At 55.3% G+C, this 20,975-nt stretch overlaps 1 protein-coding gene across 3 annotated transcripts in view; it reads left to right on the forward strand.

Moving 5' to 3' along the window:
• Positions 1 to 20,433, forward strand: part of GLIS1 (GLIS family zinc finger 1) — a 251,075-nt gene extending 230,642 nt beyond the window's left edge. For 2 of the 3 annotated variants that reach the window (XM_068966142.1, XM_068966143.1), the window contains 6 exons: positions 2,644 to 2,754; positions 7,763 to 7,895; positions 12,983 to 13,139; positions 18,471 to 18,649; positions 19,223 to 19,390; positions 20,276 to 20,433. In XM_068966142.1, coding sequence (XP_068822243.1) covers positions 2,644 to 2,754; positions 7,763 to 7,895; positions 12,983 to 13,139; positions 18,471 to 18,649; positions 19,223 to 19,390; positions 20,276 to 20,433 — 906 coding nt within the window. The remainder of the gene's footprint in view (positions 1 to 2,643; positions 2,755 to 7,762; positions 7,896 to 12,982; positions 13,140 to 18,470; positions 18,650 to 19,222; positions 19,391 to 20,275) is intronic. The other variant, XM_068966144.1, reaches the window with a different exon arrangement.
• The last annotated feature ends 542 nt before the right edge of the window (positions 20,434 to 20,975 follow it).

The raw sequence follows: 20,975 nt of genomic DNA on the forward strand, positions 1-20,975 counted from the left end.
GGACTTGCTCATGTCCCCAGCTCCGCTCTGGCACCAGAGAACGTGGGACTCTCTCCACGGGCAGGGAGGCAGTGGAACAGGCTGGAGAGAGCCAGCCTGGGTTCTAATCCCAGCCTCCATCTGGTCCCAGAGGTCTGAGAACTGCCACCCAACCTCTCTGGGCTTCAAACACTCCTACCTTACAGGAGACGGATGGGGGAATCAACTGAGGCGGCAGGTGTGGCGGCCAGACACGGGGTCTGCACAGCAAACTTGAGTCGCTGGCCTGCCTGTGACTTGCTGACTGAATGCCGACCAAATCCTGCCCCATCCCAGACACTCCGTGTGCAGCTCGAGTCCCGACTGCCGCAGACTGTCCTGCCCTGCCCTTGGCTTCCTTACAGGGAGGATGGGGGCGATAGTCTCTCCTTTGCCCACTTCCCTGGACTGGTCAGAAGAGAGGGGGCACCTTAGCAGAGGGGCGTGGGCACTGCATTGCTGCAGGATCTTGGGCAAAGCGTCAGCCTCAGTTTCCTCATCTGTAAAGTGGGGATGCTTTTCATGGGGTGGGTGAGAGGCTGAAAGGAGATCGCAGCTGGCCAGTGCTGAGCGCAGTGCCTGCACACTGGGGGGGCTTAGTATGTGAGGGGCTGTCTTGTGCACAGGTCGGGAGGGTGCTGTGAGGTGCTCGATGCTCACAGCACGGCCCTGAGTGTCCTGCTGTGAACAAGGCCTTGGAGCTGGTGCGGTGACTGCAGGCCTGGGGCTTGGCTGCTGCTTGGGACAGCCAGCCACAGGGTTTCCTGAGGGCTCCTAGGGGAGCTGGGCTGGAGGAATGTTCTACACACGTCAGGCCCTGGAAAAACAAACACAGAGATGGGCCTTGTGCCCTCTTTCCAGGCGAGGGCGCCTGCACACACGGAGCTCTGTTTGTTTGCTTTTTGACAAAAGCGCGTGGATTTGTATCAGCGTCCCCTGGGGACAGAGCCTGGGGCAGAGCAGGGCACAGCCCATGAGAGAAAGAGCGTGTGTGTGTGTGTGTGTGTGTGTGTGTGTGTGTGTGTGTGTGTGTGTGTTGGGGTGGGAATCAGGCCCAAGAAAGAAGGGCCCTGTGGTGTGTGGGTCTGTGTCTGTGTCTCTGAGTGGTTGTGTGGGGGGCAGGTCTGAGGCCTGCCTCTCACCCCACCGTACCTGCCTTTCAGCAAGGCCAGCCTCTCACTGCCCTGTCTCTCTCTTTTTGCTCTCCTCTGATTCTTTAACCTGGCAACTCTCCGTGGCAGCACCAAGGTATGGCCGTCTGTTTCTGCTCCCCATCCCCAACCCCATGCTGTCCAGCAGGGCTGGCTCACCTTAAGGTTTAGGGGCAGTTCCAGTAGGCATGGCTGGTGGGGACATAGGCGTCATCTCTAAACGTCCCCCACCACTGTGTCCCCTGCAGTGGTTGGAGGCCAAAGGGCCTTGAGAAATCAGAGCTGCTGGATGTGTTCAGAAAGGGGGCCTTAGGGACTGGAAGCCCCAGTGGGAGCCAGAGTCCCTGAGCCAGGTCTCATGGAGGTTTGCTTCTACGGGGAGCTCAGAATTCAGTTAGAGCCACAGAGCCCCTCACCTGGAATGAATCAGAAGGGATCCTTCCTGGAAGAAAACTCACCTCTGAACAGACCCAGCCGCGCAGGTGGACACTGCTACCGGTGGAAACTTGAGAAGTGGTGGTGGGAACTAGACTCAAGGAGAGGTTGGAGAGGAGGAGACGGGAGCTGGGTGTGCTGGGATGGGAGGAGGGGTGAGGACTCAACCAGGGCTAAAGTCACAAAGGGCCTTCAGCACCCAGAGATGGGTTGTGTCCGAGGGCTGGCACTACAGGGACCATGGGGGGTTAGTAGGTGAGAGCGTGGCCAGACCTGTGAGAAAGGTCCTCTGGCTGTGAATGAGAGGGGAGACTGGAGGCGTAGAGAGCACACGGGGTCTGGATAGGAACCAGGGGAGGTGGTGGGCACCGACTTGTTCTAGAAGATGAATGGGGGCTCCAAGGGAAAGGGACGTGAAGGGCACTGATGCCCAGCCTACCTGGGGCTACACCTGAGACCCAGTACCCTCTGGTCTCCTGTGATTCTTGGTTTGAGGACCTACAGTTCTCATAGCCTGGGGACCAGTCTGGGGACTCGGGACCCGCTGCAGGGTCGGTCAGTGCTCCGAGCCTGGCCTCCGCTCTCCAGCTTGGTTCATGTTTGTGTCCCGTCGCCTTGTGCTCTGCCCCACTCCTCTCCTTCCTTTTCCTCCTCCCCCTCCGCAAGGCAACCACCTCACTCTGCTCCCTTCTCACTTGCTGCTTCTCCGCAGCCGTGAGCCACAAAGGGTGTTCTTTTCTCAGAGCTGGTGTCAGAGCTGGAAGAAGTCTTAGAACTTGGGAGGGCTCATCTTGCAGAGGAGAAAGTGAGAGTCTGAGAGGGGAGGCAACTTACCTGAGGTCCCAGGATGAGGGTAGAATGGAGACACAGACGCCTCCTTCACTGCCAGGCCAGGCACCTTCCCCCCACCAGTGGGCAGGCCTGAGTCAGACTCCTCCCGGCCTAGGACACAGGGAGGGAGAGGACATGAGCCACACAGAAGGGCGTACGCCTGGCGGGTGCCCCCCACTCACCCCGCCTCTGCCCTCTGATGTTACAGAAGCCGTACGCCTGCCAGATCCCTGGCTGCTCCAAGCGCTACACAGACCCCAGCTCCCTCCGCAAGCACGTGAAGGCCCATTCGGCCAAAGAGCAGCAAGTGCGCAAGAAGGTAAGAGGGCTCCGTCCCAGGCCCATCTCCGCAGACAACCCCCCCTAGCCTACCCAGCCTCCCGTCCAGCATCAAGACAGGCAACGATCACACTCACTGCCTGCATCCAGCCTTCCACACCCAAGGGTGCCACTGTCCTCACCCCCGTCTGCCTCCCACCAATCCAAGTGTCAAGATGGTCCATGACTTACAGTGATTTGTTTTCACAAGTTCAGTAGAAACCACGCTTTGAAGTCTGATCTTCTCCGTGACTTAACAGTGGTTTGACTTCTGATGGTCCAGCTTACAATTCTTCAACTTTACGGTGGTACGATGGTATTTTCACAAGTTCAGTAGAAACCACACTTTGAAGTCTGATCTTCTCCCGGGCCTGCGATGGGCAGGATCTTCTCTTGTGATGCTGGGCAGCGGCAGCTGCTCGACCACAAAGGTGAACAACTGATACACTCACAGCCATTCTGTTCCCAGACCCCCATTCTGCTTCTCACTTCCACTACAGTATTCTGGAAGTGAGCTCTTCGGAAGTGAGCTATTCTGGAAGTACGTTACATGAGCTATTCGGCACTTTGTTTAAGACAGTCTTTGCCTGAGGTGATTTTGCCCGCTGTAGTCTTGCGTAAGTGTTCTGAGCACATTTAAGGTAAGGGAGGCCACACTATGGTATCAGATAGGCTCAGTTCAGTTCAGTCACTCAGTCGTGTCCAGCTCTTTGCGACCCCATGGACTGCAGCACGCCAGGCCTTCCTGTCCATCACCAACTTCCAGAGCTTACTCAAATTCATGTCCATCGAGTCAGTGATGCCATCCAAGCATCTCATCCTGTGTCATCCCCTACTCCTCCTGCCTTCAGTCTTTCCCAGAATCAGGGTCTTTTCCAGTGAGTCAGTTCTTTGCATCAGCTGGCCAAAGTATTGGAGCTTCAGCTTCAGGATCAGCCCTTCCAATGAATATTCAGGACTGATTTCCTTTAGCATTGACTGGTTGGATCTCTTTGCAGTCCAAGGGACTCTCAAGAGTCTTCTCCAACACCACAGTTCAAAAGCACCAATTCTTCGGTGCTCAACTTTCTTTATGGTCCAACTCTCACATCCATACATGACTACTGGAAAAACCATAGCTTTGACTAGATGAACCTTTGTCAGCAAAGTAATGTCTCTGCTTTTTAATATGCTGTCTAGGTTGGTCATAGCTTTTCTTCCAAGGGACAAGCATCTTTTAATTTCATGGCTGCAGTTACCATCTGCAGTGATTTTGGAGCCCAAGAAAATAAAGTCTATTACTGTTTCCATTGTTTCCCCATCTATTTGCCATGAAGTTATGGGACTGGATGCTATGATCTTCATTTTCTGAATGTTGAGTTCGGTAGGTTAGCTGTATTAAATGCAGTTTTGATTTTTGATATTTTCAGACCTTGATGGGTTTATGAGGCCATAACCTCATTATAAGTTGAGGGAGGTCTGTACTTCCTCACTCTCAGCCAGAAGACATTTATCCCCCTACCAGCTCCTCTCTCAACCGTTTGCTCAGGGCTCGTTTATAAACATTTGATGTCCCCAGCATTCAGGAGGCAGAAATAAAAACCATGGTCTTTACCTTCAGTGGGGACCTGGCAGTGAGAGACAGATAAACATGAAGGGATAAGTCAACACAATATGACAAAGACCACAATAGATGTGTGCAGAAAACAGTCAAAGAACCGGGAAAGGGCTTTGGCCTATCCGGGGGAACTGGAGGTCATGGAAGAAGTGACATGGGGCTGGGGCTGGGGCTGGAGGCAGTGGTGTGCAGCCTCCTGGCTCCTGGCACCGTGGTCTTGGGCCCGTGTCTTAGCGCCTTTGTTCTTGTCTTCAGCTGTCAGATGGGGCATAGAGGACTTGCTTTTAAGGGTTCTCATGAGGATTAAACGAGGAAATCTATCTCAAGGGTTTTTTGACCAGTACTTGACCCAAACTAAAAGTTCCGAACAGAAATCAGGAGGCGTTGTCATTAAGTCTTGAAGAAGGAGTAAGCACTGGGCCTAGGAAGATGGGGCCCCAGAGAGTGACAGAAGCTTGAAACAGTGTCTGAGGACCAGCCTCACACAGTCCCTGCCTGTCTCCGGGCTGAGCAGCGAGGCACGGAGGCTGTGGGGGTGGGGTGACAGGATGCCCCTGTGGAGGTGGCAGGGCTGTCCTGAGGATGGGGGGTTCCATCGAGGGGTTGTAGGCAGAGATGGGACAGATCACCCTGAAAGGTGGCACTGGGGGCTGTGTAGAGAATGGGTCGAGATGGGTAGAGGGAAATTTGAGACAAGGAGGCCACTGCTGGGGGCAGGAGAGACATGGTGGGGAGGGTGGGGGCTGATCTGGGGCAGGGTGGGAGGGGAGGAAGAGGGACTGGGCTTGGTGACTGCTTGGCTGGGTTGGGGGCGCCTGGCAGGAGGAGCATCAGTGTCAGAGGTTGGGGGAGCAGGATGCATGGATGGTGGTCCCCTTCACCAGGACAGAGAATCTGAGAAAGAAGCAGGCTTGCAGGAGAAAGCAGCGGGTTCTGTTTTGGACAGGAGGTGTGTGAGCCGCTGAGGGACCCAGTGTGGTTGGAGGGACAGGACTGCAACTCGGGGCAGGACCTTACCTGCCACATCTCCGGAGGACCACTGGGGCCACAGGTGCTTGAGTGCCAGGGAGGGTGTGTCGGGGGGAGAGAACCACCAGAGGCCAGTCATCAATATGTCAGAGGAGGACAGAGCGGGAAGAGCCCATTAACTTGTCTAGCAGGATTCAGGAGCAGCTCCTGTTCTCCAAACTGTTCTCAGAACTGTGGATACAGTGTAGATAGGGCAGAAAAAGGCCTAGAGGCTGGAGAAGTTGACTGCTGTGTAATCCAGGGGATGGGGTATGCAGAAATGGGGTGCTAGGAGCAAGCAGACCTCAGTGAAAGAAAATTGGGGAGGGGACAGCTTGGCGCGGGAGCCCCCGGAAGCTGTAGAGCAGAGGAGGAGCGTGGCCACAGCATGTGCTGTCAGCTTGTGGGGAGCACAGCACAGCCACATTCACCCTGAGGAGGGAGGGATGAATCTGGTGCTTCACAGGCTGTGTCTCATCTAGTCCTCACTATAATCAAGAAGTGGGAGATTCCTCCCCATTTTAGAGATGTGGAAACTGAGGCTCAAAGCGGTAACAAGTCTGTCCAGGGTTGTGTGGTGTGGGAGGGACAGAGCCAGACCCATCTGCTTCCAGGGCACAAGCTCTCTCCACTGCTTTCAGGATGAGGAGCCTGGGCAGGGACAGGGAATGGCCTGGGCTCCACTCCAGGGAGGCTTCTGTCCCGAGCAGACTGATGCCCAAGGACCAGAATCCTGCCCTGGTTTTCCCAGGCCCCATGCTTGGCTCGCACTGAGCCCCTGGGACCTGGGGCCGCAGATCTGCAAACTTCCCAACAATAAGCATCCATTAAAAGCCATCGGGGATGATGTATCTTTCTGTGTAAAGCGACCCTTGTATTATGACAGCTCCTTGGCAGCCCTGCTGCGTTTCAGAGAGAATTAGAAATGCTTTTCTTCCTTAATTCTCCTCTCCCGCTGCTCCTAATCCGATCGACATTGCGGTCTGCAAGAACATGCCTTGGCCCTCTTTTGCCAGAAACTTAATTTACATGGAAAACAGCTGCTGGGTCAGGGAGCCGAGAGCCCTTCGGGAGGCTAGGCATGCCTTCCCCGGGCCTGGGTGCTGGCCCGGCTGGCCTGGGAGGGTGGAAAGACCCTCGGGCTGACTCCCAGCTGCTGTGTGACATGCAACAAGGCTCTTGCCTTCTCTGGGTTGGTTTTGTCCCAGTTAAAATGAGGATCTGGATGAGCCAATCTTCAGGACTCTGACGATCAGCTTTGGGATTTCCCTGGGAGAAGAAACCCTCCCATGCTAGTGCACCCCCCCTCATCACTTGAGGACCCCTGTGCCCGTCTGGTCCCAACTGGAGATGTGAAGATGTGCTGAGGGGTCAAGCTCAAGTCTATATTTAGGGATAGCTGAGGACGACTGGCCAAAGACTTGCCAGCCCCATTGTGCTGTTAGCTGACACCCTCAAGGCCGGGTATCGACTCAGCGGGCCCACCGTCACGTGACCGTGGGGGACTCGGCCAGTGGAGTGAGCCAGCCCTTGACCCAACACCTTCAACCACTGTTCACACCTGTCCTCTCGTCACCCCTCTCAGCAGCCTGGCCTGAGGGGTGATTATTGCTGCTTAGTCCGGCAGGAGCAGGGAGAGTCAGAGAGGGTATTTGTCCAGTGTCACACAAGGCGTAAGAAGACATGGAGCAGGACTTGGGTCCAGTCTTCTGTCCCCAGCCCTGGACTGTTTCTGCTGCATTTTGTGCCGGGAAGGAAGAGAGACGGGAGTGGGGAGGAAGGAGGCAGAGACACTTCCTGCACATTCGCTGTATCCTACTCCCCCAGTGTCAGTCAGCCCAGCCGTGGCCCAAGAACCTGCCCCACAGACCTCCAGCCTCCTGGGAGGCCCAGCTGCTGCACTGTGATGCCCTCCTGGCATCTGTGCCAAGGCCACACCCCCAGCGGGGGCTCCCAGCTAGTGACAGAGCCTGGCAGGCCCTGCAGGGATGTGAAGCAGGACCCCTTCCTGGGAGACTTGGGACCCCACTGACTTCCAGCAGACTTAGGCGCCCTGAGGACTCCCTGGTCCCTGAGCTCCCAGTCTAGGAAGCTCCCACCAACTTCCTCTCTCCCTCTTCTTCCTTCTGTCTGGTGGCTTTCCCAGCACGCCCAGCTCTCCCTCACCTATTAAAATCATGGCATGCTCGATCTTGCCTGAGCATCTGCTTCTCAGCCCTGAACTAACGCCACTCTCACCGTGTCCGCAATTAGCTCCATTTGGCAGCTGAGGAAACTGAGGGGCAGCGAAGGAGGGGTCGTGCCCTGGAGCCACCGTCCTTCCTGCCCTGTCCCCTAGAATGAGACTTGCTGGTGGGCAGGTGGTCTCGTGCTAACCCCCTCTCTCCCTCTGCTCACTCCCCAGCTGCACACGGGCCCTGACGCTGAGGCTGACGTCCTGACCGAGTGTCTGGCCCTGCAGCAGCTCCACACGTCCACACAGCTGGCTGTCAGCGACGGGAAGGGTGGCCGCGCCCTAGGCCAGGAACTTCTCCCAGGTAGGCAAGCGGGGAGGCAGGGCCGGGGGGGCCCTTTCTGCACCCAGCCCTGCAGGCAGACAGCCGTGCTTCGTGGGCAACAGGGGCCATGTGGACACGACCTGCTGGAGGCGCCCTCTCCTTAGAACTTCATTACCAGGCAGCTGATCTCCCCAGGTGTCTGTTCCTTCATACCCACTCCTCTGTGACTCACCATTGCCTGTGGGATGAAGCCCAGGCTCCTCTCAGGCCTCCTGGGGCCTAGGCATTCCTGATGGCCTCCTGCCCAAACCTTGGCACATTGGGTGCAGTTCCCTGAACACACCAGGCTCCCTCTTGCCTGGGAACCACTGTACACACCTTGCCAGCCTCCACTCCCTGCACCTTCACTGCAGTAGGTCCTGCACTTTCTTCAGGATCCACCTCAAGGTTCATGCCGGGGCCCCAACTTAAAGTCCCATGTACTCCCCACCGTGATTCCTTGCTTCAGAAGAGAAACCCGGAGCTCTGAGAGGATGGGCAACTTGGCTGTAATTGCTTCCAGCTCATCATAAGATAGGGCCCCCCCAGACCTCTGGGACCCTGCCACCCATCCATCCAGATGCTCAGAGCCTCCGGTGCAGCTGAGACAGCCTGTCTGCCCCTCCCAGCAGCCACAGGCCACGGGGCAGGTCTCAGGCCCCGGCAGGAATTCCTGGCTTCTTGGGAACCCAGCCTAGCAAGGGGCAGGGTAGCCTGTGGATTCCAGCTGACAATTCTTGTGCTCTGCCCCTTTCCCCACCCCCACCCCCACCCCCCCCACCCCCCCACCCCCCGCCGAAGAAACCACAGTATCAGAGCAGAAAGCTTTTCCCATCCTCTGGGATTTCTTGAATTACCCCAACCATTTTAAACATTTTTATTTTCTAGTTTTTTTAAATTCTTCCCCCTCAGCCTTAAAGTTGTAGCATATTTAAAAACCCATCAAAGCACTTACCAAATAGCCTTCAGAAAAGAAGATATTTCCCCTTTCTCTAGGTTGCCCTTCACAGGGTCTGTGCTCAGACAGATCCACAAGGATGAGGACACCCCAGGAGGATGGATCCATAGAGGAGGGACCATACCCACCTCCCTCCAACTAGGGGTCCCTTCTGCCATGGCTGCGCCTCATAGGGTCAGAGCTGCTAAAATAGAGGGACCCTAGTGGAGAAGCGGCCCTAGAGACGACTCAGTCTAGGGATGGAGGTTTGTATCTCAAACGCCAGCTGCCTGGGGCTGAGCTCTGTGTTGAGAAGGCTTCTGAGGCTTAGCAGGAAAGAGGGCTGGGACTGGTTAGCAATGGCTGCCCTGGGACAGAGGGGCAGAGGTCCTATATGTAGCTGCATCGTTTCTACCGTGGGAAGACTCAGGAAACGGACTGGCCTAAGGTCATCCAGGAAGGTCAGCAACAGATCCCATTTGGAAGCCTGTTCTCCCAGGTACTAGCCCAGGGCTTGTCCCAGGGAGAGCAGTCAGGACCAGTAACATCTCTTGAGCACTTCTCGGGCTGATCACTTTACAACATCATTTCATCCAGTCCCGAGTGAGCCCATGCTGCAGATGAGAAACAGATTCACTGAGGCAGCGGCGTGGATGGAGGGGCACTGGGGTAACACCAGGCCTGCTCTAGCCGTGGGTCAGCAGCGTCTCTGCTGCTTGAGCCTGAGTTCCCCACCCCTCCCCAGCAGCCTGCTGTGACACCAAATGTGACTGTGGATATGATCACTTATATAAAACCAATGTGATGGAGAGTTTTATCATTATTATTGTTGCTCACGGTGAAGGAGAAGAGTAGCTGTCCACTCATCCATCTCGCGATAATGCAAAAGCCATCGTTTATTGAACATGTGCCAGGAGCTGTTCTAGGGACTGCACATGTATGTGTTAACTAACATAATCCTCATGTCAGCCTCATAAAGTACATATTAGCATGCACCTTCTCTTCCAGACAAGGAAACTGAAGCCTTGCGAGCTTAAGTAACTTTTTGCTGAGGTTCCACAACTGGTAAATGGCAGAGGCCGATGTGAATCCAGGCCATTTGGCTGCAGGCCATGCCCTTAACAAGCTGTCTGCTGCCTTTGCCATGGTGTGCGTGTGTGTGTGCGTGTGTGTGTGCGCGCGCACGCGCTCCGTCGTGTCTGACTCTGCGACCCCACACACTGTAACCCGCCAGGGTCCTCTGCTCTACCCTGCCATACTGAGCACCTATTGTGTTCCAGGTTCTGTGCGGGTCCCTGTCCTTGAGCTACTTCCAGCGCAGCGGGGAGAAAAGGCCAGCCAGGCAAGCTCAGGAGTTCTGGGTCCCCCTGGGGCCATCAGGTTCTCCTGCAGACCCCACGGCAGATGCGTCAGGCACAGTTGGGAACAGATGTTAGGGCCAGAGGTTAAGCGCTCACGGCTGATGATTGATGACGCTGATTTACAGCCTGAAGTGGTGCGTTCTGGGGAGAGACCGATCAGGCCCGCCTGCTTCTTACGATAACGGTGGTTCCCTCCTTCCTGCCCACTGTCCGCATGTTCAACATGCCTGGTTCACACACTCAGTTGCCCACCGTATATTTGCCCTCAGGAGGCTGGACAGGGAGGCACCTGGACCGGGGCCGGGCAAAGGCAGGGGAAATTGTGGACGGAAGAGTCCAGAACAGAGGGGTGAGGTTAGGGAGCGGCTGGTGAGAGTGGCCTCCAATCTTCACTGTCTGACTATGTGAAGCTCCCCCGAGCTTGCCTCTCATCAGGAAGGACCAGCTCTCCTCACAGGAAACCCTCAGGAATTTACCTGGCGGGCCTCCTTCAAGCCGCCCCAGGTAACGAGATGGGCAGTGAGGACGGGAGAAGCATGAGGTCAGCACGGCTGAGGGGAAGGGAGCAGGATTTATCAGGATTCTAGGCCTTCCCAACTGTCAGGCCCCCAGATTGGTTCAAGATGGCAGGCGAGGAGGTGCTACAGAGAGTGATGAGTGGAGCGAGGCAGGGGCAGTGCTGAGCCAGGCCCTGTCTGCAGAAGCCCCCCTCCCGCGCCTTCCTGACCAAGCTGGGAGGGGTGTGCGGCTGAGGGAGGAGGCAGATGGATGGGTGGATGGTGGTGTCCGTGGGGGCCGAGATCCCCGAGACAGGGGCCAGGAGGGACTGGGGCTGAGAGGCAGAGGGCCCCCAAGAGCCCATTCAGAGCCTGGGTCTCACAGCCTGGCAGTGAAGCCTGCGCCAGAGGCCCCTAGCCTGACGGGCCAGCGCCTGAGCCAGAGCCTAACTTTAAATGAACTTTCTCTTGGTGTCATTTGGGAGGACTGATTAGCTGCCCATTGCATGACTTTTGGCAAATTACTGAGGTTCTTAAGACTTCATCCTAAAATGAGATCATGTTATCTCCCCAGTTGACAGTTGTTGAGATGCTTAAACCTGATAGTGTGGGGAAAGACCTTGACGTATAGTATATTCTTAATGAACTGTTGTCGATAAGAACACATTTATTGTAAGAGTAGAATTTCACCGAATATAACCCTTCCATTGAATGCCTGTTGCTCTAACTCTAGGCCAGGGTTGCAGACTGCCTGGTCCACACACGGTGCCGTACCATAGTCCCCACCACTTCCTATCACTATCCCCTGCCAGTCCACTCATTCTGCTCCCTGCTGTGCCACCTAAGGCACTGACCTTGCAATCCCTGCCCTTGTCCTGCTCAATTCCTGGTAGTAGTTCCCTGACTCGCAGGCCTGGGATGGGCTAGCCTTGGAACCCCAACCACCTGAGAAAGGAAAAGTTCCTCCTTGACCCCACCCCTGAGAAGAGTGTGCTCTGTTCCCAGTGGTCCTCACGAGGTGCTGAGAGCATTGAGTGTGGATCCAGGGTGACCCGAGTGACCCTCGGGATATAACAGCTGAGCCCCCGATGCAGTCTCAGTGCAGCTCAGGGCCCGGTCCCCAGGTCCACAGAGTCCTCCCAGGGCATTGACTTGATCAATTGATTTCTGGGAAAATGATGTCAATTTCTATGAAAATCGGTAAACATGGCAGATTAAAGAGGGGGTGCAAAATTGGCCCCATGTTTTTCAGATAAAATAGGGAACATCAAAAAATTGCAACCCTTGCTGTGACCTCCTTAGGCTCCAGTCTCAGAGGAGGGGCTTGTTCTCCTCTCTAATTCAGGTTCCTTGGGAAGGTCTTCGGGAAGCGCTGGCCTTGGTCCCTGCTCGCAGGTCCTCAGTGGGGTCCCTGGAGCAACATGTGACTGACATGTGCCAATCATGATACATGTTGACCCCTGCCCTGAGCAACGCATGTCCCCCATTTGATTCATTAGCCGACCTTCTTAACAAGGGAAAGACCTTTGGGAGTAAAAGGTGGTAAAAGGTGGTCCCACTTGCAGGCGTCTTCCAGAGGTTTAGAATCTGAGACTCGAGCATGGCTGACACCTGTGCTGAGTCGAGACCCTTGTACAGTGTACATCCTACACAACCGTCTGTGACATCGCTTTCACCAGGTCTCCCAAGCCAACCTGCCATCCAGCTAGCACAGCCATCCTGTCTCTGGAACCCCTCATGGCAGACATCCAGGCTCTCCTCGCACACCTCTGGGGAGAAGCAGTTCATTTTCTCCAAGGGCAACCTGTGACCCTACTGCAAATCTGCCTGTTAGCAGGAACAGCTAGGCCCAGAGCTCTAGTCTCTTCTCAAGCTTCCCTTCATCCCAGGTCTCTGTCTACTGGGGCTACATGGAGCAAGCCCCTTCTTTCCCAGGACAGTTCCAGAGATTTGAGGCAGCTCACTCCATTCAACTCTGCCTCTGCCCCAGTAAATACACACACACACACACTCACAGGGTCCAACCACCCCGCACGTCTGACAGCCCCGTGTCAGTCCACCTCTGTGCTCAGCATGGACCTCAGCCCCCATACAACCCCTCAGCTGCAGCATGAACAGAGCACAGTGGGGCCATTATCTCCCCCTGTCTGTGCTCCTGACCATCTAGGAATACAATGCTGGTTTCCCTTCTTGTCTTTCTCTCTCCATAAGCAGGCACACAGTTCCTGGGGTGACCACAGCCATCTCTAGGGAGCGGCCGAAGCCCAGTGATAATTGTTTGCTTCCCTGCAGGCATGTATCCTGGCTCCATCACCCCCCATAACGGGCTGGCAGCAAGCATCCTGCCCTCTATGCATGATGTCCCTTCCAGGCACCACCCACTGGACGCCACCACCAGTTCCCACCACCATCTGTCCCCTCTGCCCACGGCTGAGAGCACCCAGGATGGGTATGTATAGCAAGCCAGTCCTCCTCTGGGACAGCAGATGGGCACCTGCATGAGCGGCAGGTGAGGGCAGGTGTCCCGCACACTAAATGGTTGTTACTGATAATGAAAGTAGCCAGCATTTATGCAGCACCTACTGTGTACTGTGCTCTGAACCAAATACTCACTGGGCACGATGTCCTCCTTGCCTCATAGGCATCCTAGCTGGTGGATGATATTATCACAGGGCTTCCTGGCACCTCACCTCGTGCCCCCTCGCCTCCCCAGTGGGGGTGGCCCCAGGAAGATGCTACATCCCCCGTAGCCCTGACCCTGACCCAGACCTTCTGGGCTGGGCTGCTGCACCCAAGCCTTCTTGAGAGGCTCACCCTGCCTTCTCTTTGGCTTGTACTGTGTGTTTTGTGAGCAAATTATTGGCCCCCACTGCCCACTCCATAGATGCCCACCTAGGCCTTGTCCCCACTTCTGGCCCTGCAGCTGTGACCACTGGCCAGGGCAGTCCAGAAAGCTTTACTGCAGGACCCCTGCAGGAAGGGGGCCTTTTCCTCCATTCAATGTGGTTCCCGTTGTGGTCACTTAATTGTCTAGAAACGAAGAATGTATTAATTGTTGGCTTCAGCAATACGTGAACTATGAACTTCCAGATGTTCAAGCTAGTTTTAGAAAAGGCAGAGGAACCAGAGATCAAATTGCCAACACCCGCTGGATCATCGAAAAAGCAAGAGAGTTCCAGAAAAACGTCTATTTCTGCTTTATTGACTATGCCAAAGCCTTTGACTGTGTGGATCACAATAAACTGTGGAAAATTCTAAAAGAGATGGGAATACCAGACCACCTGACCTGCCTCTTGAGAAATCTGTATGCAGGTCAGGAAGCAATAGTTAGAACTGGACATGGAACAACAGACTGGTTCCAGATAGGACAAGGAGTACGTCAAGGCTGTATATTGTCACTCTGCTTATTTAACTTCTATGCAGAGCACATCATGAGAAATGCTGGGCTTGAAGAAGCACAAGCTGGAATCAAGATTTCCAGGGAAAATATCAATAACCTCAGATATGCAGAGGACACCACCCTTATGGCAGAAAGTGAAGAGGAACTAAAAAGCCTCTTGATGAAAGTGAAAGAGGAGAGTGAAAAAGTTGGCTTAAAGCTCAACATTCAGAAAACAAAGATCATGGCATCCGGTCCCATCACTTCATGAGAAATAGATGGGGAAACAGTGGAAACAGTGTCAGACTTTATTTTGGGGCTCCAAAATCACTGCAGATGGTGACTGCAGCCATGAAATTAAAAGACGCTTACTCCTTGGAAGAAAAGTTATGACCAACCTAGATAGCATATTCAAAAGCAGAGACATTACTTTGCTGACTAAGGTCCATCTAGTCAAGGCTATGGTTTTTCCAGTAGTCATGTATGGATGTGAGAGTTGGACTGTGAAGAAAGCTGAGCATGGAAGAATTGATGCTTTTGAACTGTGGTGTTGGAGAATACTCTTGAGAGTCCCTTGGACTGCAAAGAGGTCCAACCAGTCCATTCTAAATGAGATCGGTCCTGGGTGTTCTTTGGAAGGACTGTTGCTAAAGCTGAAACTCCAATACTTTGGCAACCTCATGCAATGAGTTGACTCATTGGAAAAGACCCTGATGCTGGGAGGGATTGGGGGCAGGAGGAGAAGGGGATGACAGGGTGAGATGGCTGGATGGCATCACCGACTCAGTGGACATGAGTTCGAGTAAACTCCGGGAGTTGGTGATGGACAAGGAGGCCTGGCGTGCTGCGATTCATGGGATCGCAAAGAGTCGGACATGACTGAGTGACTAAACTGAACTGACTGAATATTTGGGAAATCTTTTCCTTGCAAATGAGTAGAGGGAAGCCTCACAGCCCTTCCCTCTACCCTTCCTGCTACTTTAGCTCATCACCAGCAGGACTTGAGCAGACTTGTCCCTCAAAGCCTGATCCCACCACCTTCCTCCTCCCCTGTCCTTCCTTCTCAAGGTCAAAGCCTTGGCCTGCTTGTACCCGGGGCCACTGGCCTGAGTTCATTACCCGGTTTGTTTTCCAGGGCTCCTCCTGCTACTCACTCACCCGTTCTCTAAGTGTCCAGTTCCTGATGCCCTGGTATGGGGCCACTGATTCCCGCAGCCCTGGTGAAGCTCCCTGTGATAGACCTACAGGGATTTCCCACACTGGGCGAGTAGCCCTCTGGGAAGAAAGAAGAGGCTGTGGAAAGCCAGAGAAGAGCCCAGTGCATTGGGGGAATATGTCAGGGAGGGCTTCCTGGAGGTGATGCTAAGCAGGGCCTCCAGGGTTAAGTAGGAGTGGAGAGGTTGGGAGGAAGGGCAGGTGTGGTGAGAGCTCAGTGTGTTCTGGAAGCTGGACCTTCCTGTGGGGTGACAAGCTCAGGAGAGAGGTCACCAGGGCCAGATCACAAGGCCTGTGGCAGGACTTGTCTGCGAGGTGCTGAGCAGTGAGCAAGTCAGGTTTGGGAATGAGAAGACACAGCCTGCAGTGTGGGGCTGGGCTGCAGTGCCCACAGTGAGTGGATGGCAGCCCAAGCCAGCACCGGTGGGAGGGAGGAGGGACCCCCAGCAGGCGAGAGTCCCACGGAGAGAGCGGGACTTGAGGACAGTCTGGCCGGGTGGGGAGAGGAGAGCTTGTCAGAGCTGAACCCGTGGGCACACAGGGAGTGCCCCAGGTATTCGTGGAGCAGGGAAGTCTGGCTGTGCATGCCACAGAGGCAGCCTGGTGGAGTACCAAGGGGAGCCCAGAAAATCAGGTCTTCCTGGAGCCTTAGTTTCCTATTCTGTGAAATGGGCATTAGAATACCCTTCCCTGTGGAAGTGGTGAGGGTCAAGTGCACACGCCTGATACTGTGTGTGTCAGCTGGTACAGGCTCCATGGACACCAACCTCCTGTCCCTCCCTCACCCACCCACGCACCGGCTCAGGCCACCTGCTCACCCACAGCCAGCCCCCAGACATCTCCAACCAAAGACAAATAAACCACAGAGGCCTTTCCCCACTCGGGCCTGCGCACTCTGCTCCGCCTCATTCATCACCTGCCTGCTGCCTGCGTAAGTGCCCATCAAGAATTCCTGCAGTGAGAGGCAGAGTGATGACAAGGCTGAGATGGGACCCCCAGCCCGCCCGGCCACCCGCGCCTGCGGGAGCGACAGGCAAGCCATCCCCACCAGCCAGGCGCCCAGGCTCCCCCAGGGCTGCCTGAGAGAAGGGCCCTCATGCCTGACACCAGGACCGGGCCCAGCTTGAATGGGTTTCTTTTCTCAGCCCCTGAGAAGAGGCGAGGAAGGGGGGAAAGCCTTCAGCCTCCCTTTCCTGCCAAAGTCAACAAGGAAGGCCACTCGGGGCTCCCTGGAGGTTTGCTGGGACGTTAAATAGCTTGACAGAATTATCTGAGTCACTCAAAAATATGCTAAGAGGGCCTGACTTCATGACCAAATTTATTTACCCTGGCTCAGAGAAGACGCCCAATAGGGTGTGTTTTTTTTTTTTTTTTTTTCCTCCCTGGCTATGTACGAGGTATGAAGCCCTCGTCTGCCAGGCCAGTGAGGTTTTTATTAATTTTTATAGGTTCCAATTGAAGCAAAAATATTTGATTTAGGGATCATTTGCATGACTCAGAAGAGGCGCTCCAGACGATCCTTTTTCCTTTAGAGTTCAGGTAGAGCGGCAGAACCTCAGCCTCCCCATCCACTTTGGGGAGAGTCGTGTTCTGTTTAATTTCACTGGCTGTGAAGGTGGCAAATGTGAATTTATGGCAGGTTTGAGACAGGAAAAACAAACTTTGAAAATGCATGTTTTTTCCCCTTCAGATCTGGTTCTCCTTAAGTCTGCAGTGCTGTTAATCTCTGGATTTTGTAGTTGAGTGATTCAGAAACCCATTTGTTTGTATTTATCAGCTGTTTGCTGTGTGCCAGACTTGGTGCTGAGCAGGGAGTGACTGAGAAGACCAGGCCTGGCCCTCCACATGGGGTCTCTCCCAACAGAGGGGATGGACAGGAAGTAGGGGAAAGGCTGGAGTGTGGGTACCACGATGGGGTTGGCATAAAACAGGAGGGTACCACGCAGCAGGCTGGACGGAGGAGGAGCCACCCTCCTGGCCACGCCTGGGCTCAGCCTCAGCTCAGAGAACTGGTTTTGAGGACACCTGGCTTGTACACCACCCTCCACAGTTTATAGAGCACAGTTGTAGACCCACTTGATGACCCTGTGAGAACAGGCTTAGAAATATTAATGATGGTGATAGTGGCGGTTAACTCATGGAGCCTGGAAGAGGATCATTTCATTAACTTCAAGAGGCTGGCCTGTACCTCCAGTGTCTCAGATCCTGGCCTGGGGACCAGGGTCCCGATGCGGAAGCCCTCTTCTGCTGTCTTCAGCGCACTCACAGGGGTGTGCGTCCCAGACACTGGAATGATGGCAGTGTCATCACAGGGGCAGTGACGGCAGGAGGCCCATGTTAGAGAGAGCAGATGGGGACCCTGCGGAGCTACAGATGTGGAGACCACCGGCCTCTCCCCAGATCTCGTCCTCTGTTTTGAGAAAGACACTGATCTGTCATGCTTCCTCGAGTCTTAGAGGGTGGGCAGGGACAGCATGGCTAGCCTGGAGAGGTTACATGGAGCTATGACAGTGAGCATATGCGGTATTCTAACATGAACAGTCCAACATAGCCATTAATGCAAAGAAGAAAGTAAAGACTCTGAACCTCCACACTCTCCGTCTTTCTGCAGTGATTGCACATAAATAGTTCAGAGGCTGTGAGCCTTCAGCCCAGTTCCCCTGACCCCAGGGTCATTGTGGTTCGTGTGAGCAGACCTCAAGGGCTCAGGAAGGCAGCACAAGGAAGGGACCTGGTGTCCAGCATTGTGCAGCCTGGTTAGCCATCCTGCTGGGGCTCAGCTGGGCTCAGGGCTAACAACTGTTAGCCAGTGTGGTCTTATTTCAGAATGTGAGAGTCCTTCAGGGTCTGCACAAAGGGAGGTGGTGAGTCCCCCATCACAGAATGTATGCAAGTGGAGGAGAGATGGCGAGAGCTGTAGGCAGAAAACCCCTAAAAGTACACCATGCAGGAGACTAAAGGCCAGCTTGGACAAGAGGCCTCACTGCCAGTTTTCCTTCCCTTCATCTTGATGATGCTGCTGAGGATTCATGGAGTGGCTAAGAAGGCTTCTGACGTCATACCGGGTGCTGTGTCTACATTGCTTTATTTAATTTTACCTTCACGAGAACCCATGAGGTCAGTGCTGTGTGTCTGGGACTAACTTGGACAACGTCTATGAACCTTGGCTGTCTCTCTTCTCTCCAGGTTGGGACCTGGCCTCCTATCGCCTATGGTCAGTCCACTGAAGGGGCTTGGGCCACCCCCACTGCCACCATCCTCCCAGAGCCATTCTCCAGGGGGCCAGCCCTTTCCCACGCTCCCCAGCAAGCCGCCCTACCCGCCCTTTCAGAGTCCTCCACCCCAGCCTCTGCCCAGCCCTCAAGGTAAGCTCTGGCCGGGATGGAGGGGGCCCTTTCCAGATATACCCAGTGATTCCCACTCGGGCTGCGTGAGAGGAAGGAGACACTGGCCCATGGGGTGGCAGTCAGGCACCTGGAATGATGGCTGGCACTGAGGGCCACACTGGGAAAAGGTGAAAGACAGGTGACCCGGTTTGCCTCACTGGGGGGTCTTTTCCGGGAGCAAATTTGTCATGAGGGGTGGAGAAGAGTTTGTCCCGTCCACCGGTCATCAAAGGGAACATCATGGGGAGCAGTGGCTGGGGTGGGGATGGCTGGCTCTGTATGAGTGATGGGGCATCTTAGAAGGGCATGGAGGACCCAGAGTCCCTGCCCTCCAAGCTCTGCTGGCAGGTGCAGCCAGGGGGCAGTGCTTTACCCAGCTTGCTCCAGAGTAGGACCCTGGCACCTCCTCTGGTCTGGGGCTCTCTCCTCCCATTCACACCCACCAGGCCAACGGGCCAGTGTGGGAGGCTGAGCTGCGCAGCAGGGACGGCCCTCTCCTCCCTCTCTGGGCCTTTTCCCTTTGAGTGCAGCCCCTGCCGCCTCCCCCTGCAGGCTACCAGGGCAGCTTCCACTCCATCCAGAATTGCTTTTCCTATGGTGACTGCTACCGGTCGGCCGAGCAGGCAGCCAGTGGGGACGGACTGGCGGGGGAGGCCCATGGTTTCAACCCCCTGCGGCCCAATGGCTATCATGGCCTAAGCGCACCTGTACCTGCCCCAGGTAAGCCTCCCCTGCGTGCCTCCTTTCCATCCCTGTGCTGTGTGCTTTGCGCATGTTGGGATGGAGAACCCAGGGAGAGGGGAGGGCTGCACACAGCCCAGGTGGAATCGGGCCCAGACCATAGGGCCTGCTCGGAGGAAGAGCATCAGCAGCGGGGTACAGAAATTCCCAGATCAGCCTCAGGGCTCAGATCCATCTGGAGGCTGCAAGGACTGGGCAGGATTGGGGGCACCAGACAAAGGGGAGACTGGTACCCGGTCCCAAGGCCCTTTGGGCAGCTGTGGGCGTGCAGCAGGGGGTGGAGGTATGGGCACCAAGGCACAGCTGAGCACACACAAACCTGTGGGTCATCTGCGTGTGAGCCTGTGTGTCCCTGCTCACACACACATGCTCCCAGGTCTGCACATGTCTTCCTCCTGCACGTGTTTGTAGGGCAAGTCTGTGTGGGCACGTGTATGCATGTGCGTGTAGGGTCAGCACGGGGGCTTCTGGCAGCGTGAGCCCCCTGTGTGTGTAAGGAACTCTCTGCCACGTGTGCTCCACATCGCGCTTGTGCTGACATTCACACCCTGTCTGTGCACACGTGTCCTCCTCCTGTGATCCCTTCTTTGTGTGTGTGCACACGTGTGTGCATGGTTGTGTATTAGCAAGTTTGGGCCATTTCGTATGAAGGTGCTTGTGTGCAGGTGTGTGGTTGTGTGTTCAAATACAGTATACTCTGTGAGTGAACATGTGTCACACACGTGCACCACAGGCAGGTGTGAACCTGATCAAAGGTGTACTGGGGTGGGCGGGAGCGGGGGAACACGGACAGGTGTGTTCTGTTTGCTCACACATGGATTGGTGTGAGTTCTCCAGCCTGGACCCTGTCCCCCACATCCACAGGCTATGAGGCCCTGGCCGAGGCCCCGTGTCCCACCACGCTGCCACCACAGTCATCTGAGGACATCGTGTCCAGCGGCCCCGAGGACTGCGGCTTCTTCCCTAATGGGGCTTTTGACCACTGCCTGAGTCACATCCCCTCCATCTACACAGACACCTGAATGCCGCCCACACCTGCCCGCCCTCCACCGCCGATGCTACCCTGCCCACCTGCTGGCTGTTCCCACCTTCGGGGCAGCCAGCTGGAGCAGCCAGGCCAATGCTCCCCAGAATGCAGCCGGGTCTGGCCACGAGCGAGCCTCTAAGCCCCAGCCAGGCGCTCAGAGGTGCCCGTCAGGATGTGTGACCTGTGACATCCCTTGACTGCGTCTCTCCTCTTGTCTCCCCAGTGGTTTTGAAATCACAGACCTCGTGTATATAAATTGTACAGAACTTGTTTTCCACTCCCCTGCCAGTTTTATATTTTTGGTTTTACAAGAAAAGCATTAAAAACTGGAAATGAGACTTGGCGGCTGCTTTGTGATTCAGCCTAGAGGCTGAGACCAGGAGAGTGGTGGATGAGGGTGTCACGGGTTAGGGTGCGGAGCCCCGCTTGGCCCCTGGCTTCCGTCGGTGGGAACCCTGTCACATGGTCCCGCCACGTGCTGTGGGCCTTACAGACACCAGCACTGGTCCCAGGACGTCAATGAAAGGCAAAAGCTCT

This window comes from Capricornis sumatraensis, chromosome 2 (assembly GCF_032405125.1).
Source record: "Capricornis sumatraensis isolate serow.1 chromosome 2, serow.2, whole genome shotgun sequence".
NCBI lineage: Eukaryota > Metazoa > Chordata > Mammalia > Artiodactyla > Bovidae > Capricornis > Capricornis sumatraensis.